At 43.5% G+C, this 19481-nt stretch overlaps 1 protein-coding gene across 1 annotated transcript in view; it reads right to left on the bottom strand.

The window, feature by feature from the left end:
- Window positions 1-19481, bottom strand: part of LOC139748085 (uncharacterized) — a 377098-nt gene that overhangs the window by 82415 nt on the left and 275202 nt on the right. The window contains exons 11-12 of the mRNA XM_071660697.1: window positions 10239-10400; window positions 5313-5441 (exon numbers count right to left, since the gene is read on the bottom strand). Of these exons, the coding sequence (XP_071516798.1) occupies window positions 5313-5441; window positions 10239-10400 (291 nt within the window). The remainder of the gene's footprint in view (window positions 1-5312; window positions 5442-10238; window positions 10401-19481) is intronic.

The raw sequence follows: 19481 nt of genomic DNA on the forward strand, positions 1-19481 counted from the left end.
CAAAAAAAAGGAAAAATTTTTCCCCGGGTTTTTAAAAAAGGGGAAAAAGAAAAAAAGGGGGTTTTTTTTTTTTTAGGGGTTTTTTGGGCCCCCTTTTTCCCCCTTTTTCCCAAATGGTGAAAAAAAAAAAAAACCTAGGAAGGACCTGGTGGTGCACCGAGAGACCCAGAAGATGTGGTAGTGCATTATGAGAACCAGGAGAGAAAGGTAGTACATTGTGAGACCTAGGAATGATGCGGGGGTGCATTGTGAGACCCAGGAATGATGTGGGGGTGCATTGTGAGACCCAGGAATAACATGGTTGTGCATTATGAGAACCAGGAGAGAGTGGTGGTACATTGTGAGACCCAGGAATGATGTGGGTAGTGCATTGTGAGACCTAGGAATGATGTGGTAGTGCATTGTGAGACTCAGGAATGATGTGGGGGTGCACCAAGAGACCCAGGAGAGAGTGGTGGTGCACTGTGAGACCCAGGAATGATGTCGGGGTGCACCAAGAGACCCAGGAGAGAGTGGTAGTGCATTGTGAGACCCAGGAATGATGTGGGGTGCATTGTGAGACCCAGGAATGATGTGGTAGTACATTGTGAGACCCAGGAATGATGTGGTAGTGCATTGTGAGACCCAGGAATGATGTGGTAGTGCATTGTGAGACCCAGGAATGATGTGGTAGTGCATTGTGAGACCTAGGAATGATGTGGTAGTGCATTGTGAGACCCAGGAATGATGTGGTAGTGCATTGTGAGACCCAGGAATGATGTGGTAGTGCATTGTGAGACCCAGGAATGATGTGGTAGTACACTGTGAGACCCAGGGAAAATGTGGTGGTGCATTGTGAGACCCAGGAATGATGGGGTAGTGCATTGTGAGACCCAGGAATGATGTGGTGGTGCATTGTGAGACCCAGGAATGATGTGGGGGTGCACCAAGAGACCCAGGAGAGAGTGGTAGTGAACTGCAAGACCCAGGAATGATGTGGTAGTGCATTGTGAGACCCAGGAATGATGTGGTAGTGCATTGTGAGACCCAGGAATGATGTGGTAGTGCATTGTGAGACCCAGGAATGATGTGGGGGTGCACCAAGAGACCCAGGAGAGAGTGGTAGTGAACTGCAAGACCCAGGAATGATGTGGTAGTACATTGTGAGACCCAGGAATGATGTGGTAGTGCATTGTGAGACCCAGGAATGATGTGGTAGTGCATTGTGAGACCCAGGAATGATGTGGTAGTGCATTGTGAGACCTAGGAATGATGTGGTAGTGCATTGTGAGACCCAGGAATGATGTGGTAGTGCATTGTGAGACCTAGGAATGATGTGGTAGTGCATTGTGAGACCCAGGAATGATGTGGTAGTGCATTGTGAGACCCAGGAATGATGTGGTAGTGCATTGTGAGACCCAGGAATGATGTGGTAGTGCACTGTGAGACCCAGGAAAAATGTGGTGGTGCATTGTGAGACCCAGGAATGATGTGGTAGTGCATTGTGAGACCCAGGAATGATGTGGTAGTGCATTGTGAGACCCAGGAATGATGTGGGGGTGCACCAAGAGACCCAGGAGAGAGTGGTGGTAAACTGCAAGACCCAGGAATAATGTGGTAGTGCATTGTGAGACCCAGGAATGATGTGGTAGTGCATTGTGAGACCCAGGAATGATGGGGTAGTGCACTGTGAGACCCAGGAATGATGTGGGGGTGCATTGTGAGACCCAGGAATGATGTGGTAGTGCATTGTGAGACCCAGGAATGATGTGGTAGTGCATTGTGAGACCCAGGAATGATGTGGGGGTGCATTGTGAGACCCAGGAATGATGTGGTAGTGCATTATGAGACCCAGGAATGACTTTTACGAAATTACCTGTAGTGCAGGAAAGGCGTGGGATGACGTGGGTGTGCAGGAATGATGTGGGTGTGCATCAGGAATCCATGAAATGATGTGGTGGCACACCACGACCAAGGAAAAATGTGATGGTGCATTAACAGACCCAGAAATGACGTGTTGGTGCATTAACAGACCCAGAAATGACATGCTGGTGCATTAAGAAACACAGTAATGACGTGATGTTGCATTGAGTGACCCGGAAATGATGTGGTGGTGCATTAACAGACCCAGAAATGACGTGTTGGTGCATTAACAGACCCAGAAATGACATGCTGGTGCATTAAGAAACACAGTAATGACGTGATGTTGCATTGAGTGACCCGGAAATGATGTGGTGGTGCATTAAAAGACCCAGAAATGACGTGTTGGTGCATTAACAGACCCAGAAATGACGTGTTGGTGCATTAAAGCACCCAAGAAATGACGTGTTGGTGCATTAACAGACCCAGAAATGACGTGTTGGTGCATTAAAGCACCCAAGAAATGACGTGTTGGTGCATTAACAGACCCAGAAATGACGTGTTGGTGCATTAACAGACCCAGAAATGACGTGTTGGTGCATTAAAGCACCCAAGAAATGACGTGTTGGTGCATTAACAGACCCAGAAATGACGTGTTGGTGCATTAAAGCACCCAAGAAATGACGTGTTGGTGCATTAACAGACCCAGAAATGACGTGTTGGTGCATTAAAGCAACCCAGAAATGGCGTGTTGGTGCACTGAGACCCATCAATGATGTGCAGTTGCATTGAGAAACACAGTAATGACGTGATGTGGCATTGAGTGACCCAGAAATGATGTGGTGGTGCATTAACAGACCCAGAAATAATGTGGGTGAGCATTAAAAGTCCCAGAAATGATGAGGTGGTGCATTACAGGCCCAAAAATGACGTGTTGGTCATTAAGAGACCCAGAAATGACGTGCTGGTGGATTAAGGCACCCAGAAATGACGTGGTGGTGCATTAAAAGACACAGAAATGACGTGGTGTTGTTTTAAGATCCAGAAATGACGTGGTGGAGCATCATGAGACCCAGAAATGACGTGGTGCTTTAACAGACCCAGAACAGACGTGTTGGTGCATTATGAGACCCCAGAACTGATGTTTTGGTGCATTATGAGACCCAGAACTGACGTGGTAGTGCATTATGAGACCCAGAACTGAGGTGTTGGTGCATTATGAGACCCAGAACTGACGTGTTGGTGCATTATGAGACCCAGAAATGACGTGGTAGTGCATTATGAGACCCAGAACTGACGTGTTGGTGCATTATGAGACTCAGAACTGACGTGGTAGTGCATTATGAGACCCAGAACTGAGGTGTTGGTGCATTATGAGACCCAGAACTGACGTGGTAGTGCATTATGAGACCCAGAACTGAGGTGTTGGTGCATTATGAGACCCAGAACTGATGTTTTGGTGCATTATGAGACCCAGAAATGACGTGGTAGTGCATTATGAGACCCAGAAATGACGTGGTAGTGCATTATGAGACCCAGAACTGACGTGGTAGTGCATTATGAGACCCAGAACTGAGGTGTTGGTGCATTATGAGACCCAGAACTGACGTGTTGGTGCATTATGAGACCCAGAAATGACGTGGTAGTGCATTATGAGACCCAGAACTGACGTGTTGGTGCATTATGAGACTCAGAAATGACGTGGTAGTGCATTATGAGACCCAGAACTGAGGTGTTGGTGCATTATGAGACCCAGAACTGAGGTGTTGGTGCATTATGAGACCCAGAACTGACGTGTTGGTGCATTATGAGACCCAGAAATGACGAGGTAGTGCATTATGAGACCCAGAACTGATGTGTTGGTGCATTATGAGACTCAGAAATGACGTGGTAGTGCATTATGAGACCCAGAACTGACGTGTTGGTGCATTATGAGACCCAGAACTGACGTGTTGGTGATTTATGAGACCCAGAACTGACGTGTTGGTGCATTATGAGACCCAGAACTGACGTGTTGGTGCATTATGAGACCCAGAAATGACGTGGTAGTGCATTATGAGACCCAGAACCGACGTGTTGGTGCATTATGAGACCCAGAAATGACGTGGTAGTGCATTATGAGACCCAGAACTGACGTGTTGGTGCATTATGAGACCCAGAACTGACGTGGTAGTGCATTATGAGACCCAGAACTGACGTGTTGGTGATTTATGAGACCCAGAACTGACGTGTTGGTGCATTATGAGACCCAGAAATGACGTGGTAGTGCATTATGAGACCCAGAACTGACGTGTTGGTGCATTATGAGACCCAGAACTGACGTGGTAGTGCATTATGAGACCCAGAACTGACGTGTTGGTGATTTATGAGACCCAGAACTGACGTGTTGGTGCATTATGAGACCCAGAAATGACGTGGTAGTGCATTATGAGACCCAGAACCGACGTGTTGGTGCATTATGAGACCCAGAAATGACGTGGTAGTGCATTATGAGACCCAGAACTGACGTGTTGGTGCATTATGAGACCCAGAACTGATGTAGTAAAGTGTTAACAGACCCAGAAATGACGTGATTGTGTTTTAACAGACCTAGAAATGAAAGATGGTGTGTTAACAGACCCAGAGATGACGTGATGGTGTTTTAACAGACCCCAGAAATGAAGTGATGGTGTTTTAACTGACCTAGAGATGATGTGTTGGTGCATTAACAGACCCAGAAATGACGTGGTGGTGCATTAACGGACACGGACATGATGTGGTGGTGTATTAACAGACCCAGAAATGACGTGGTGGTGTATTAACAGACCCCAGGAATGACGTGGTGGTGCATTAACAGACCCTAGGAATGACGAGGTGGTGCATTAACAGACCCTAGAGATGTGTTGGTGCATTAACAGACCCAGAAATGAAGTGGTGGTGTATTAACAGACCCCAGAAATGAAGTGATGGTGTCTTAACAGACCCTAGGAATGACGTGTTGGTGTATTAACAGACCCAGAAATGACGTGGTGGTGTATTAACAGACCCAGAAATGAGGTGGTGGTGCATTAACAGACCCCAGAGATGTGTTGGTGCATTAACAGACCCAGAAATGAAGTGATGGTGCATTAACAGACCCCAGAGATATGTTGGTGCATTAAGAGACCCAGAAATGACGTGATGGTTTATTAACAGACCCAGAAATGAAATGGTGGTGTATTAACAGACCCAGAAATGAAATGGTGGTGCATTAACAGACCCCAGAGATGTGTTGGTGCATTAACAGACCCAGAAATGAAATGGTGGTGCATTAACAGACCCCAGAGATGTGTTGATGCATTAACAGACCCAGAAATGAAATGGTGGTGTATTAACAGACCCAGAAATGAAGTGATGATGTACTAACAGACCCCAGAAATGACGTGGTGGTGGCGTTTTCCACAGACCCAGGGCCTTGGAGGTGGTATGTGTGTGATGGTCTTCTGGTAACTTACATGCTGGGGCGTGACATGGTCATGGACAGACATGTCACCCACGCCGAAAAGGGCTTCGCCAAGATGGTCCAACACGACGCAGTAAGACGCAGTGGAAATATGGGCCACCATCGCCAGGCCGCGCTGGTCCTGTGTGCGCGCGCACCCCGCCGACCGAGGGAGAGAACAATATGGGTTAACCGGGTCGCAACACTTTTTTGGCAGGGTTCGAGCCCCCTGAAGGTTATATTCCAATTCGTTCTGAGTCTTGTTTATTTTACCTTAGGGGTCTAAAAGGAGGGAGAAAAATGTTTATATATATATATATATATATATATATATATATATATATATATATATATATATATATATATATATATATATATATATATATATATAAGAAGTTTTTAGGAAATAGGAGAGCTATTTCTATTTCTTTTTTTAGTTTTACAGTGAAGTATGGAGCCTTTTTAATCAGGCATCCACTGAGAGAGAGAGAGAGAGAGAGAGAGAGAGAGAGAGAGGCCCTCTCCACAGCAGAAATGGAAAGAAATATATATATATATATATATATATATATAAATATATATATATATATATATATATATATATATATATATATATATATATATATATATATATATATATATATATATATATATATCACGGTGGAATTAAATCTATTACTAATACTTTACCTATCTATCGCTAACCCTTCGACCCTCCCTTACCTAACACTTACCTCAAACTGATATTTTACCTATCACTACTTTCCCTATATTATCCAACTACCCTAGCTATTATTAAAGTCACTCAACTACCCTAGCTATCATAAAGGCAAATGCCCTAGCTATTTTGTCATCCAATTACCCTAGCTAACATTAAGGCAAATGCCGTAGCTATTTTGTTATCCAATTACCCTAGCTATCATTAAGGTATATACCCTAGCTATTACCAGAGTCATCCAACTACCCTAGCTATCATAAGGCAAATGCCCTAGCTATCATTAAGGCAAATGCCCCAGCTATTACTAAAGTCATCTAATACCCTAGCTAACATTAAGGCAAATACCCTAACTATTATCAAAGTCACCCAACTGCCCTAGCTATCGTTAAGGCAAAGGCCCTAGCTATTACTAAAGTCATCCACCCACCCTAGCTATCATTAAGGCAAATGCCCTAGCTATTTTGTCATCCAATTACCCTAAATTAGGCTATCAGTTTTTAAGAGGTAAAATGCCATAACATAAAAATTAGAGGTTAAAAATCATAGGGTAAAAATCGTAGGGTAAAAATTATAGGGTAAAAATCATAGGGTAAAACTTATAGGGTAAAAATTATAGGGTAAAAATCATAGGGTAAAAATCATAGGGTAAAAATCATAGGGTAAAAATTATAGGGTAAAAATCATAGGGTAAAAATTATAGGGTAAAAATTATAGGGTAAAAATTATAGGGTAAAAATCATAGGGCAAAAATCATAGGGTAAAAATCATAGGGTAAAAATTATCGGGTAAAAATTATAGGGTAAAAATCATAGGGTAAAAATTATAGGGTATAAATCATAGGGTAAAAATTATAGGGTAAAAATTATCGGGTAAAAATTATAGGGTATAAATCATAGGGTAAAAATTATAGGGTATAAATCATAGGGTAAAAATCATAGGGTAAAAATTATAGGGTAAAAATCATAAGGTTGAGAACATTGGAGGAGATTTCAAAAACTTCCATATAAACACCATCATACCAAAGTTATATATAACAAGTCTTTTAAAATAATTATGCTTGCAAAATTATATAAACAGACGAAAATAGTAAGAAAAACAAACAAACAAACAAAAAAAATGTATTACATCTCATTTTCTATTGGGAAACCAAATCTTTTTTTGGCATTCTATTTTACTATATATAGAAGAAAAGGAAAATGTACTACATCTCATTTTCTATTGGGAAACCAAATTTTTTGGCATTTAATTTTACCTATACCATTAACCTTATGATAGAGGGTTGGATCCCATGTTACCTATACCATTAACCTTATGATAGAGGGTTGGATCCCATGTTACCTATACCATCAACCTTATGATAGAGGGTTGGATCCCATGTTACCCATACCATAAACCTTATGATAGAGGGTTGCATCCCATGTTACCTATACCATCAACCTTATGATAGAGGGTTGGATCCCATGTTACCCATACCATAAACCTTATGATAGAGGGTTGGATCCCATGTTACCTATACCATCAACCTTATGATAGAGGGTTGGATCCCATGTTACCCATACCATAAACCTTATGATAGAGGGTTGGATCCCATGTTACCTATACCATCAACCTTATGATAGAGGGTTGGATCCCATGTTACCTATACCATCAACCTTATGATAGAGGGTTGGATCCCATGGTAGAGGGTTGGATCCCATGGTAGAGGGTAGGATCCCATGTTTCCTATACCATTAACTTTGCGGTAGAGGGTTGGATCCCATGGTAGAGGGTAGGATCCCATGGTAGAGGGTTGGATCCTATGTTTCCTGTACCATTAAGCTTACGGTAGAGGGTTGGAACCCATGGTAGAGGGTTGGATCCCATGGTAGAGGGTTGGATCCCATGGTAGAGGGTTGGATCCCATGGTAGAGGGTTGGATCCCATGGTAGAGGGTTGGATCCCATGGTAGAGGGTTGGAACCCATGGTAGAGGGTTGGATCCCGTGGTAGAGGGTTGGATCCCATGGTAGAGGGTTGGAACCCATGGTAGAGGGTTGGATCCCATGGTAGAGGGTTGGATCCCATGATAGAGGGTTGGATCCCATGGTAGAGGGTTGGATCCCATGGTAGAGGGTTGGATCCCATGGTAGAGGGTTGGATCCCATGGTAGAGGGCTGGATCCCATGGTAGAGGGTTGGATCCCATGGTAGAGGGCTGGATCCCATGGTAGAGGGTTGGATCCCATGGTAGAGGGTTGGATCCCATAGTAGAGGGTTGGATCCCATGGTAGAGGGTTGGAACCCATGTTACCTATACCATTAACCTTACGGTAGAGGGTTGGATCCCATGGTAGAGGGTTGGAACCCATGGTAGAGGGTTGGATCCCATGGTAGAGGGTTGGATCCCATGGTAGAGGGTTGGAACCCATGGTAGAGGGTTGGATCCCATGGTAGAGGGTTGGATCCCTAACGAAAATGCGTAAACACATTCATAAATCCCCAGGCCCACAACACTCATGCATAACCTATACATACCAAGCAGTTTAAAACTGACCCAGGAACTACTAAAGCCCGAGCTTATCTGGCCAAGCTTAAGCCAGCTTAAAGCGGCTTACCGTCGAGTTAGCAGTGGCATTTCAAACTCCGTTTCCCCCCCCACAAAATTTGGGCATCACTTCCGTCCAGCTGTTTTGAGAGCAATGTTCTTGCCCACCAGAACTGGTGTACATGATGTCATGTACACCAACTACATGTATAAAACATACACACACTTATACATACATACATACACACACACACACACACACACACGCACACACGTGACGTAAATCTGAGCGTACGTCTATGCAAATTAGTGAGAAAAAATAATGAAAATGGGGCGTTTTTTGAGAAGCAGTGGCACATGAATTAAAAAAAAAAGATGGACCATTTAAATTCCTTGTCAATAATGACATGAAATTACCATAATTAACTGCCATTCAAAAGAATATATATATATATATATATATATATATATATATATATATATATATATATATATATATATATATATATATATATAGCTTCGTCTCTTCGATGTATATTAACTGACTTATATTTCTTGTGTCTCCCCTGATGATGTGATTATTACACGAAAGTGCACTTGGGAACTTATCCTGTTTCATTTTCCCCGTGGACTCATAGGAATATATATATATATATATATATATATATATATATATATATATATATATATATATATATATATATATATATATATATATAAGCCTTTACTCAATGCGGAAATAATTCCCTGCGAATTCCAAATGGAAAACGCGGCGTTTTTTTCCCCCTTTTTTTTTAAACGTCCAAACAATACGCACATTGAAGCTGCCTCCCCAATAATGGATAACCAGTCAATTATCATCAGCTGTTCATTTATCAACTCGATATAAAAAAAAAAGATAAATAATGTTCTTTTAAATGTCCGGACCCCGTTATTGGACCCACAATCATTTGTTCTCTTTGTTCTGAGCCAAGAGAACAAAATTGTACATGTGAACTTATATCATCATTAACTCTTATCTCTTTATCTCTTATCTTACACTAAATCATATTATTATTATCCTTATCTTACACTACAACGCCCCCCCCCCCTTGTAATAACCTAACATAAAAACGCGCACGTTATTAATATAAAATCCTTTCCTAATGATCTTTGGAATGGAATTTTCATCCACTGAAGTGTTGGATTGTACAAAACTGGCGATGGAAAATGTTGAAGGCAATTGGAATTAAACGCCAACTCTAACCCCCCCAAAAAAATGCCCTTTGCCTCTCGTTAATTTAGAAAAAAATAGAAAAAGTTAATTTTTAAAAAAAAAACTTGCTAAAAATATGTTAATGCGGTACTAATGCATTCTGTTGCGTTCGTGAGGATTTTAAACGCTAACGTTCGTGAAGGATTTAAATGCGGGCGTTCGTGAGGGATTTCAACGCTAACGTTCGTGAAGGATTTAAACGCGGGCGTTCGTGAAGGATTTAAACGCAAGCGTTCGTGAAGGATTTAAACGCGAGCGTTAGTGAGGATTTTAAACGCTAACGTTCGTGAAGGATTTAAACGCGGGCGTTCGTGAGGATTTTAAACGCGGGCGTTCGTGAAGGATTTAAACTCAGGCATTCGTGAGGAATTTAAACGCCAGCGTCGTTCGTGAGGAATTTAAACGCCAGCGTTCGTCGGTAACCAACTCTCTCTCTCTACTCACCAGGAGTGGGTTGTGGGCGGTGAGGCCGTGGGCGTGGGCGTCCCGACCCACGGCGGAGACCAGGAGTGGGCGGCAGCCAAGGCGCGCCAAGGCGTCGGCCATGTTGCGTCCGACACCACCGTAGCTCTGGCGGACGCTGCCCCGGTGGGTCATGCCCGAGAACTGCCGGCAGAGGTCACCAGAGGTCAGGTCAGGGGAGGTCATAAGTACAGGGAGGTCAAAGGAGGTCAGTAAGGTAGATAAAGAGAGGTTTAAGGGCAGATAAGAGCACCTGGAGTGGCCAAGTGAAGCCATGATTCAATGGTTTGAAACATGGTGGTATCACAGAAAACGGAGGAAAACATTACATTTTAAGGCATAACTATACTATAATTATAACCATTTATATTACATATATATTCCCTATAATAAGCCTAATTATATATCATATAAATTATATTTAAATTATATACCTAATATATAATATATAGATACTCTGTATTGTATTTAGAATTACAGGATTATTGATATTTGCTGAATTTAAAAATTGTAAGTCAACAGAAAACATTGAATACATTAGAATAAACCATCAGAACATCTACAACACTAGAATAAACCATTAGAACACATCAGCACACTGTAGAATAAACCATTAGAACATCTACAACACTGTAGAATAAACCATTAGAACATCTACAACACTGTAGAATAAACCATTAGAACATCTACAACACTAGAATAAACCATTAGAACACATCAGCACACTGTAGAATAAACCATTAGAACATCTACAACACTAGAATAAACCATTAGAACATCTACAACACTAGAATAAACCATTAGAACACATCAGCACACTGTAGAATAAACCATTAGAACATCTACAACACTGTAGAATAAACCATTAGAACATCTACAACACTAGAATAAACCATTAGAACATCTACAACACTAGAATAAACCATTAGAACACATCAGCACACTGTAGAATAAACCATTAGAACATCTACAACACTAGAATAAACCATTAGAACACATCCGCAACACTGTAGATTAAACCATTAGAATACACACGCAACACTGTAGAATAAACCATTAGAATACACCCGCAACACTAAAATAAACCATTAGAATACATCCGCAACACTGTAGAATAAACCATTAGAATACACCCGCACACTGTAGAATAAACCATTAGAATACACCCGCAACACTGTAGAATAAACCATTAGAATACACCCGCAACACTGTGGAATAAACTATTAGAACACACCCGCAACACTAGAATAAACCATTCAAACACACCCGCAACACTGTAGAATAAACCATTAGAACACACACGCAACACTGTAGAATAAACCATTAGAATACACACGTAACACTGCAGAATAAACTATTAGAACACATCTAGAACACTGTAGAATAAACCATTAGAACACACACGCAACACTAGAATAAACCATTAGAATACACCCGCACACTGTAGAATAAACCATTAGAATACACCCGCAACACTGTAGAATAAACCATTAGAATACACACGCAACACTGTAGAATAAACCATTAGAATACACCCGCAACACTGTAGAATAAACCATTAGAACACACACGCAAACTGTAGAATAAACCATTAGAATACACCCGCAACACTGCAGAATAAACCATTAGAACACACACGCAACACTGTGGAATAAATCCTACAGGCTCCATCAAAGACTGAAGAGAGAAAAGTCAGTGAAACACGCAATACGAGAGAATAAACCATTGAGAATAAACCCCCTACAACTGTTGAGAATAAATCAAGAAGAAACACCGAAGTAATTCAAAATATAATCCCAAATGTAATTCAAAGGTAATCAAACGCAGAGACAGAAGACAAGGGAATACACAATTAAGATTGGGTAAATATAATTTGAGTTTGACTATATTATTCTTATAAGGTAATTTCGACTTTAGATTATATTATTGTCTATATATAAGGTAATTTTCGACTGTAGATTATATCATTGTCTATATATAAGGTAATTTTCGACTGAAGATTACATTATTGTCTATATATAAGGTAATTTTCGACTGAAGATTACATTATTGTCTATATATAAGGTAATTTTCGACTGAAGATTATATCATTGTCTATATATAAGGTAATTTTCGACTGAAGATTACATTATTGTCTATATATAAGGTAATTTTCGACTGAAGATTACATTATTGTCTATATATAAGGTAATTTTCGACTGAAGATTACATTATTGTCTATATATAAGGTAATTTTCGACTGTAGATTATATCATTGTCTATATATAAGGTAATTTCGACTTTAGATTATATTATTGTCTATATATAAGGTAATTTTCGACTATAGATTATATTATTGTCTATATATAAGGTAATTTTCGACTGTAGATTATATTGTCTATATATAAGGTAATTTTCGACTGAAGATTATATTATTGTCTATATATAAAGTAATTTTCGACTGAAGATTACATTATTGTCTATATATAAGGTAATTTTCGACTTTACAATCTATTTTCATAAGGTAATTTTCCACTATAGATTATATTGTGCTTTATAAGGTAATTTTCGACTATAGATTATATTGTGCTTTATAAAGTAATTTTCGACTTTACAATCTATTTTCATAAGGTAATTTTCCACTGTAGATTATACTGTGTTTTATAAGGTAATTTTCGACTATAGATTACATTTTTTCATAAGGTAATTTTCCACTGTAGATTATACTGTGTTTTATAAGGTAATTTTCGACTATAGATTACATTTTTTCATAAGGTAATTTTCCACTGTAGATTATACTGTGTTTTATAAGGTAATTTTCGACTTTACAATCTATTTTCATAAGGTAATTTTCCACTGTAGATTATACTGTGTTTTATAAGGTAATTTTCGACTATAGATTACATTTTTTCATAAGGTAATTCTGGACTTTAGATTACATTGTCGTAAGTCCAGACCGCAGGCTTCATTCCAGAAAGCTTATGCGCTTAGCTTTGTTGCCGTCCAAGCTAAGCTTTGACATGGAGCAGATGGTCGAAGCTTAGCTTCTTGAATATGACGGTACGACCTTATTGAACATGACGGTATATACGACCCTTGAGCACGACGGTATATACGACCCTTGAGCACGACGGTATATACGACCCTTGAGCACGATGGTATATACGACCCTTGAGCACGACGGTATATACGACCCTTGAGCACGACGGTATATACGACCCTTGAGCACGACGGTATATACGACCCTTGAGCACGACGGTATATACGACCCTTGAGCACGATGGTATATACGACCCTTGAGCACGACGGTATATACGACCCTTGAGCACGACGGTATATACGACCCTTGAGCACGACGGTATATACGACCCTTGAACACGACGGTATATACGACCCCTTGAGCACGACGGTATATACGACCCTTGAGCACGACGGTATACGACCCTTGAGCACGATGGTATATACGACCCTTGAGCACGATGGTATATACGACCCTTGAGCACGATGGTATATACGACCCTTGAGCACGACGGTATATACGACCCTTGAGCACGACGGTATATACGACCCTTGAGCACGACGGTATATACGACCCTTGAACACGATGGTATATACGACCCTTGAGCACGACGGTATACGACCCTTGAGCACGACGGTATATACGACCCTTGAGCACGACGGTATACGACCCTTGAACACGATGGTATATACGACCCTTGAGCACGACGGTATACGACCCTTGAACACGACGGTATATACGACCCTTGAGCACGATGGTATATACGACCCTTGAGCACGACGGTATACGACCCTTGAGCACGATGGTATATACGACCCTTGAGCACGACGGTATATACGACCCTTGAGCACGACGGTATACGACCCTTGAACACGACGGTATACGACCCTTGAACACGACGGTATATACGACCCTTGAGCACGACGGTATATACGACCCTTGAGCACGACGGTATATACGACCCTTGAGCACGACGGTATACGACCCTTGAACACGACGGTATACGACCCTTGAACACGATGGTATATACGACCCTTGAGCACGACGGTATACGACCCTTGAGCACGACGGTATATACGACCCTTGAGCACGACGGTATATACGACCCTTGAGCACGACGGTATATACGACCCTTGAGCACGATGGTATATACGACCCTTGAGCACGACGGTATACGACCCTTGAGCACGACGGTATATACGACCCTTGAGCACGACGGTATATACGACCCTTGAGCACGACGGTATACGACCCTTGAGCACGACGGTATATACGACCCTTGAGCACGACGGTATACGACCCTTGAACACGATGGTATATACGACCCTTGAGCACGACGGTATACGACCCTTGAACACGACGGTATATACGACCCTTGAGCACGATGGTATATACGACCCTTGAGCACGACGGTATACGACCCTTGAACACGACGGTATATACGACCCTTGAGCACGACGGTATACGACCCCTTGAGCACGACGGTATACGACCCCTTGAGCACGACGGTATACGACCCTTGAGCACGACGGTATACGACCCTTGAGCACGACGGTATACGACCCTTGAGCACGACGGTATATACGACCCTTGAGCACGACGGTATACGACCCTTGAGCACGACGGTATACGACCCCTTGAACACGACGGTATACGACCCCTTGAACACGACGGTATACGACCCTTGAGCACGACGGTATATACGACCCTTGAGCACGACGGTATACGACCCTTGAGCACGACGGTATACGACCCTTGAGCACGACGGTATACGACCCTTGAGCACGACGGTATATACGACCCCTTGAGCACGACGGTATACGACCCTTGAGCACGACGGTATACGACCCTTGAGCACGACGGTATACGACCCTTGAGCACGACGGTATACGACCCTTGAGCACGACGGTATACGACCCTTGAGCACGACGGTATATACGACCCTTGAGCACGACGGTATATACGACCCTTGAACACGACGGTATACGACCCCTTGATGTGATGATGTGATCATTATACGAAAGTGCACTTGGGAACTTCCTCCCCCACCCTAAGAAACAATGACGTGTTCCGTGACGTCAGGAAGGGAGGAGGGGGGGCGCGACACGTCACCGACGCCCCCCCCCCTCCCTCGGGCGATAACATCTTATCTTATCGAACCCGACGGAATTTCCAGGTCTGGTATTGAACGCGTCATCGATGCGAGGAGGGGGAGGAGGGAGGGGGAAGAGGGGGGAGGGAAGAGGAGGAGGGGAGGGGGGAGAGAGCAGGAGGAGGAGGGAGGGGGAGAGGGGAGGAGGGAAGAGAGGAGGGAGGGGGAGAAGGGAGGAGGGAAGAAGGGGTGGGGGGTGGGGGGTGAGAGGAGGGGAGAGGGGGAGGGAAGAGGAGGAGGGGGGGAGGGAGGGGGAAGAGGGAGGGGAAGGAGGGGAAGAGGAGGAGGGGGGAGGGGGGTGAGAGAGAGCAGGAGGAGGTGGGGAGAGGGGAGGAGGGAAGAGGAGGAGGGGGGTGAGAAGAGGAGGAGGAGGGAAGAGGGGGAAGGAGGGGAGAGGAGGAGGAGGGGGGAGGGAAGAGAGGGGAGGAGGGAAGAGGAGGTGGAGAGAGGAGGAGGGGAGGTGGGAAGAGGGGGAGGGGGGTGAGAGGAGGAGGAGGGGGGAGGAAAGAGAGGGGAGGAGGGAAGAAGAGGAGGGGGAAGAGGGGAGGTGAGAGGAGGGAGAGGGGAAGGGGAGGGGGGGACAACGGACGGACACACGGACGAAAGACGCATCAATTCCCCTCCCTCCCCTCTCTCCTCCCCCCCCAGTTGCCAAGCGATGCTGGGGGGGAGGGGGTGCGTGGGGAGGGGGTGTGGGGGGGTGTGGGGGTGGGGGAGGGGGGCAGCCAGTCGTTTCGGTCGCCCCGTCTGTTTTAATTAATTTCTCCGACTCTGTCCCCTCTCCCCCTCTCCTTTCTCCCCTCTTCCCCCTTCCCCTCTGCTAGTAGTAGTCCCCCCCTCCCCTCCCCCTCCTTTATGGTAATTTGCATATTGATTGCGTTTCAAACTGCTACTTACCCTTCCCCCTTCCCCATTCCCCCATTCCCCCTTCCCCCTTCCCCCTTCACCCATTCCCCCTTCCCCCTTCCCCATTCCCCCCCTTCCCCCCTTTCCCCTTCCCCCCTTCCTTTGTAGGTATGTGGATCTTTGTGTGCGTCAGAGTGGCGTAATCTGGGCCCGTACGCACGGTGAAATACGCAGGACTATACGCATGAACACACACACACACACACGCACATACATACACATATACACACACATATATACACATACACACACACACATAAACGCATACGGACACATATACACACACATACATACATACATATACACACATAAATACACACACACACACACAAAAGAAATACGAACAAAGAAATATATACTATAAACAAATACGCACAAAAACACACACAAAACAATCACAAACATACAAACAAAAACAAAAGAAACAAACATACAACACAAAACAAACACACAACACAAAGCAAACAAACACACAACACAAAGCAAACAAACACACAACACAAAGCAAACAAACACACAACACAAAACAAACAAACACACAACACAAAGCAAACAAACACACAACACAAAGCAAACAAACACACAACACAAAACAAACACACAACACAAAGCAAACAAACACACAACACAAAACAAACAAACACACAACACAAAACAAACAAACACACAACATAAAGCAAACAAACACAACACAAAAACAAACACACAACACAAAACAAACAAACACAAAGCACAAACAATATTCACACCTTCAGCCTATACAGAAGAAACAAACAAACAAAAACAAAAAAAAATGTTTACCTCACCAAAGGGAACAAGAACAACAACAACAAGAACAAGAACAACAAGAACAAGAACAGGGAATCAGTGTTGAATTTATATATATTTTCCTCAGTGTACCAGTGGGGCCCCACCAGTGGGGGTGGGGGGGTTGTGGGGTTGTGGGGGTGGTGGGTTGTGGGGGTGGTGGGTTGTGGGGCTGGGTTGTGGGGGTGGTTATGGGGTGGGTGGGTTATGGGGGTGGTGGGTTGTGGGACTGGGTTGTGGGGGGTGGTTATGGGGTGGGTGGTGGGTTGTGGGGGTGGTTATGGGGTGGGTGGTGGGTTGTGGGGGTGGTGGGTTGTGGGGCTGGGTTGCGGGGATGGTTATGGGGTGGGTTGTGGGGGTGGTGGGTTGTGGGGCTGGGTTGTGGGGGTGGTGGGTTGTGGGGCCTCACCAGTGGATGGTGTGGAGGGCTATGGGGTTGTGGGGCCTCATCAGTAAGGGGAGGGTTGTGTGGTGGGTTGTGGGGCCTCATCAGTAGGGGGGATGTGGAGGGTTATAGGGTGGGTTGTGGGTGGATGGGTGGGTAGGTGGGTCGTGTATGGGGTGGGTGTGGGGTTGTGGAGGGGGTTTGTATGTGTGTGGGGTTGTGGGTTGTGGGGCCTCACCATTAGGGGGATGGAGGGTTATGGGGTGGGTTGTGGGTGGGTGGATGGGTGGGTGGGTCGTGTGTGGGGTGGGTGTGGGGTTGTGGGGTTTGTGGGTGTGTGTGTGTGTGTGTGTGTGTGTGTGTGTGTGTGTGTGTGTGTGTGTGTGTGTGTGGGGTGGGTGTGGGTTGTGGAGGGGGTTTGTGGGTGTGTGTGGGGTGGGTGTTGGATGGGTAGGTGGGTCGTGTGTGGGGTGGGTGTGGGGTTTGTGTGTGTGTGTATGTGTGGGGTGGGTGTGGTTGGATGGATGGGTCGTGTGTGGTGTGGGGTTGTGGAGGGGGTTTGTGGGTCGTGTGTGGGGGTGGGTGTGGGGTTGTGGGGTTGGAGATACACAAGGTGGTGGCAGGGGTCGACCACAACCTCACTGGTAAACATGGCCATAAAACATCCCCCCCCCCCACACACCCACACACACACACACACACTCACACACCCCCACACACACACACACACACACACACACATACACACATACCACACACATACACACACACACACACACACATACACACACACACACACATACACACACACACACACACACACACACACACACACACACACACACACATACACACACACACACACACACATACACACACACACACACACACACACATACACACACACACACACACACACACACACATACACCACACTCTCCTTAAGAGAAAACGTCTTTACTTGTTTCATTTGTTGTTCTTGTACCCACACCCACCCCACACCCTCCCCCACACACACCCCACCACACTCTCCATAAGAGAGAATGTCTTTACTTGTTTTATTTGTTGTTCTTGTTTTATTTGTTGTTCTTGTTCTATTTGTTGTTCTTTATTTGTTGTGCTTGTTGTTCTTGTTTTATTTGTTGTGCTTGTTTTATTTGTTGTTGTTGTTTTACTTGTTCTTGTTTTATTTGTTCTTGTATCATTTATTGGTCTTGATTTATTTGTTGTTCTTGTTTTATTTGTTGTTGTTTTATTTGTTCTTGTTTTACTTGTTCTTGTTTTGTTTGTTGTTCTTGTTTTACTTGTTCTTGTTTTATTTGTTCTTGTTTTACTTGTTCTTGTTTTGTTTGTTGTTCTTGTTTTACTTGTTCTTGTTTTATTTGTTGTACTTGTTTTACTTGTTCTTGTTTTATTTGTTGTTCTTGTTTTACTTGTTCTTGTTTTGTTTGTTGTTCTTGTTTTACTTGTTCTTGTTTTATTTGTTGTTCTTGTTTTACTTGTTCTTGTTTTATTTGTTGTTCTTGTTTTACTTGTTCTTGTTTTGTTTGTTGTTCTTGTTTTACTTGTTCTTGTTTTATTTGTTGTTCTTGTTTTACTTGTTCTTGTTTTAATTGTTGTTCTTGTTTTCATTTTTGTTCTTGTTGTATCTGTTCTTGTTTTACTTGTTGTTCTTGTTTTATTTGTTGTTCTTGTCTTACTTGTTCTTGTTTTATTTGTTGTTCTTGTCTTACTTGTTCTTGTTTTATTTGTTGATCTTGTTTTCATTTTTGTTCTTGTTGTATCTGTTCTTGTTTTATTTGTTGTTCTTGTTTTCCTTTTTGTTCTTGTATTTGTTCATGTTAACCTTCCCTGGGGATAGGGGAAAAAGAATACTTGCCACGTATTCCCTGCGTGTCGTAGAAGGCGACTAAAAGGGGAGGGAGCTGAGGGGGGCTGGAAATCCTCCCCTCTCCCAGCCCCTGAACAGCCCTCTCC

The sequence above is a fragment of the Panulirus ornatus genome, chromosome 72 (genome assembly GCF_036320965.1).
Source record: "Panulirus ornatus isolate Po-2019 chromosome 72, ASM3632096v1, whole genome shotgun sequence".
NCBI lineage: Eukaryota > Metazoa > Arthropoda > Malacostraca > Decapoda > Palinuridae > Panulirus > Panulirus ornatus.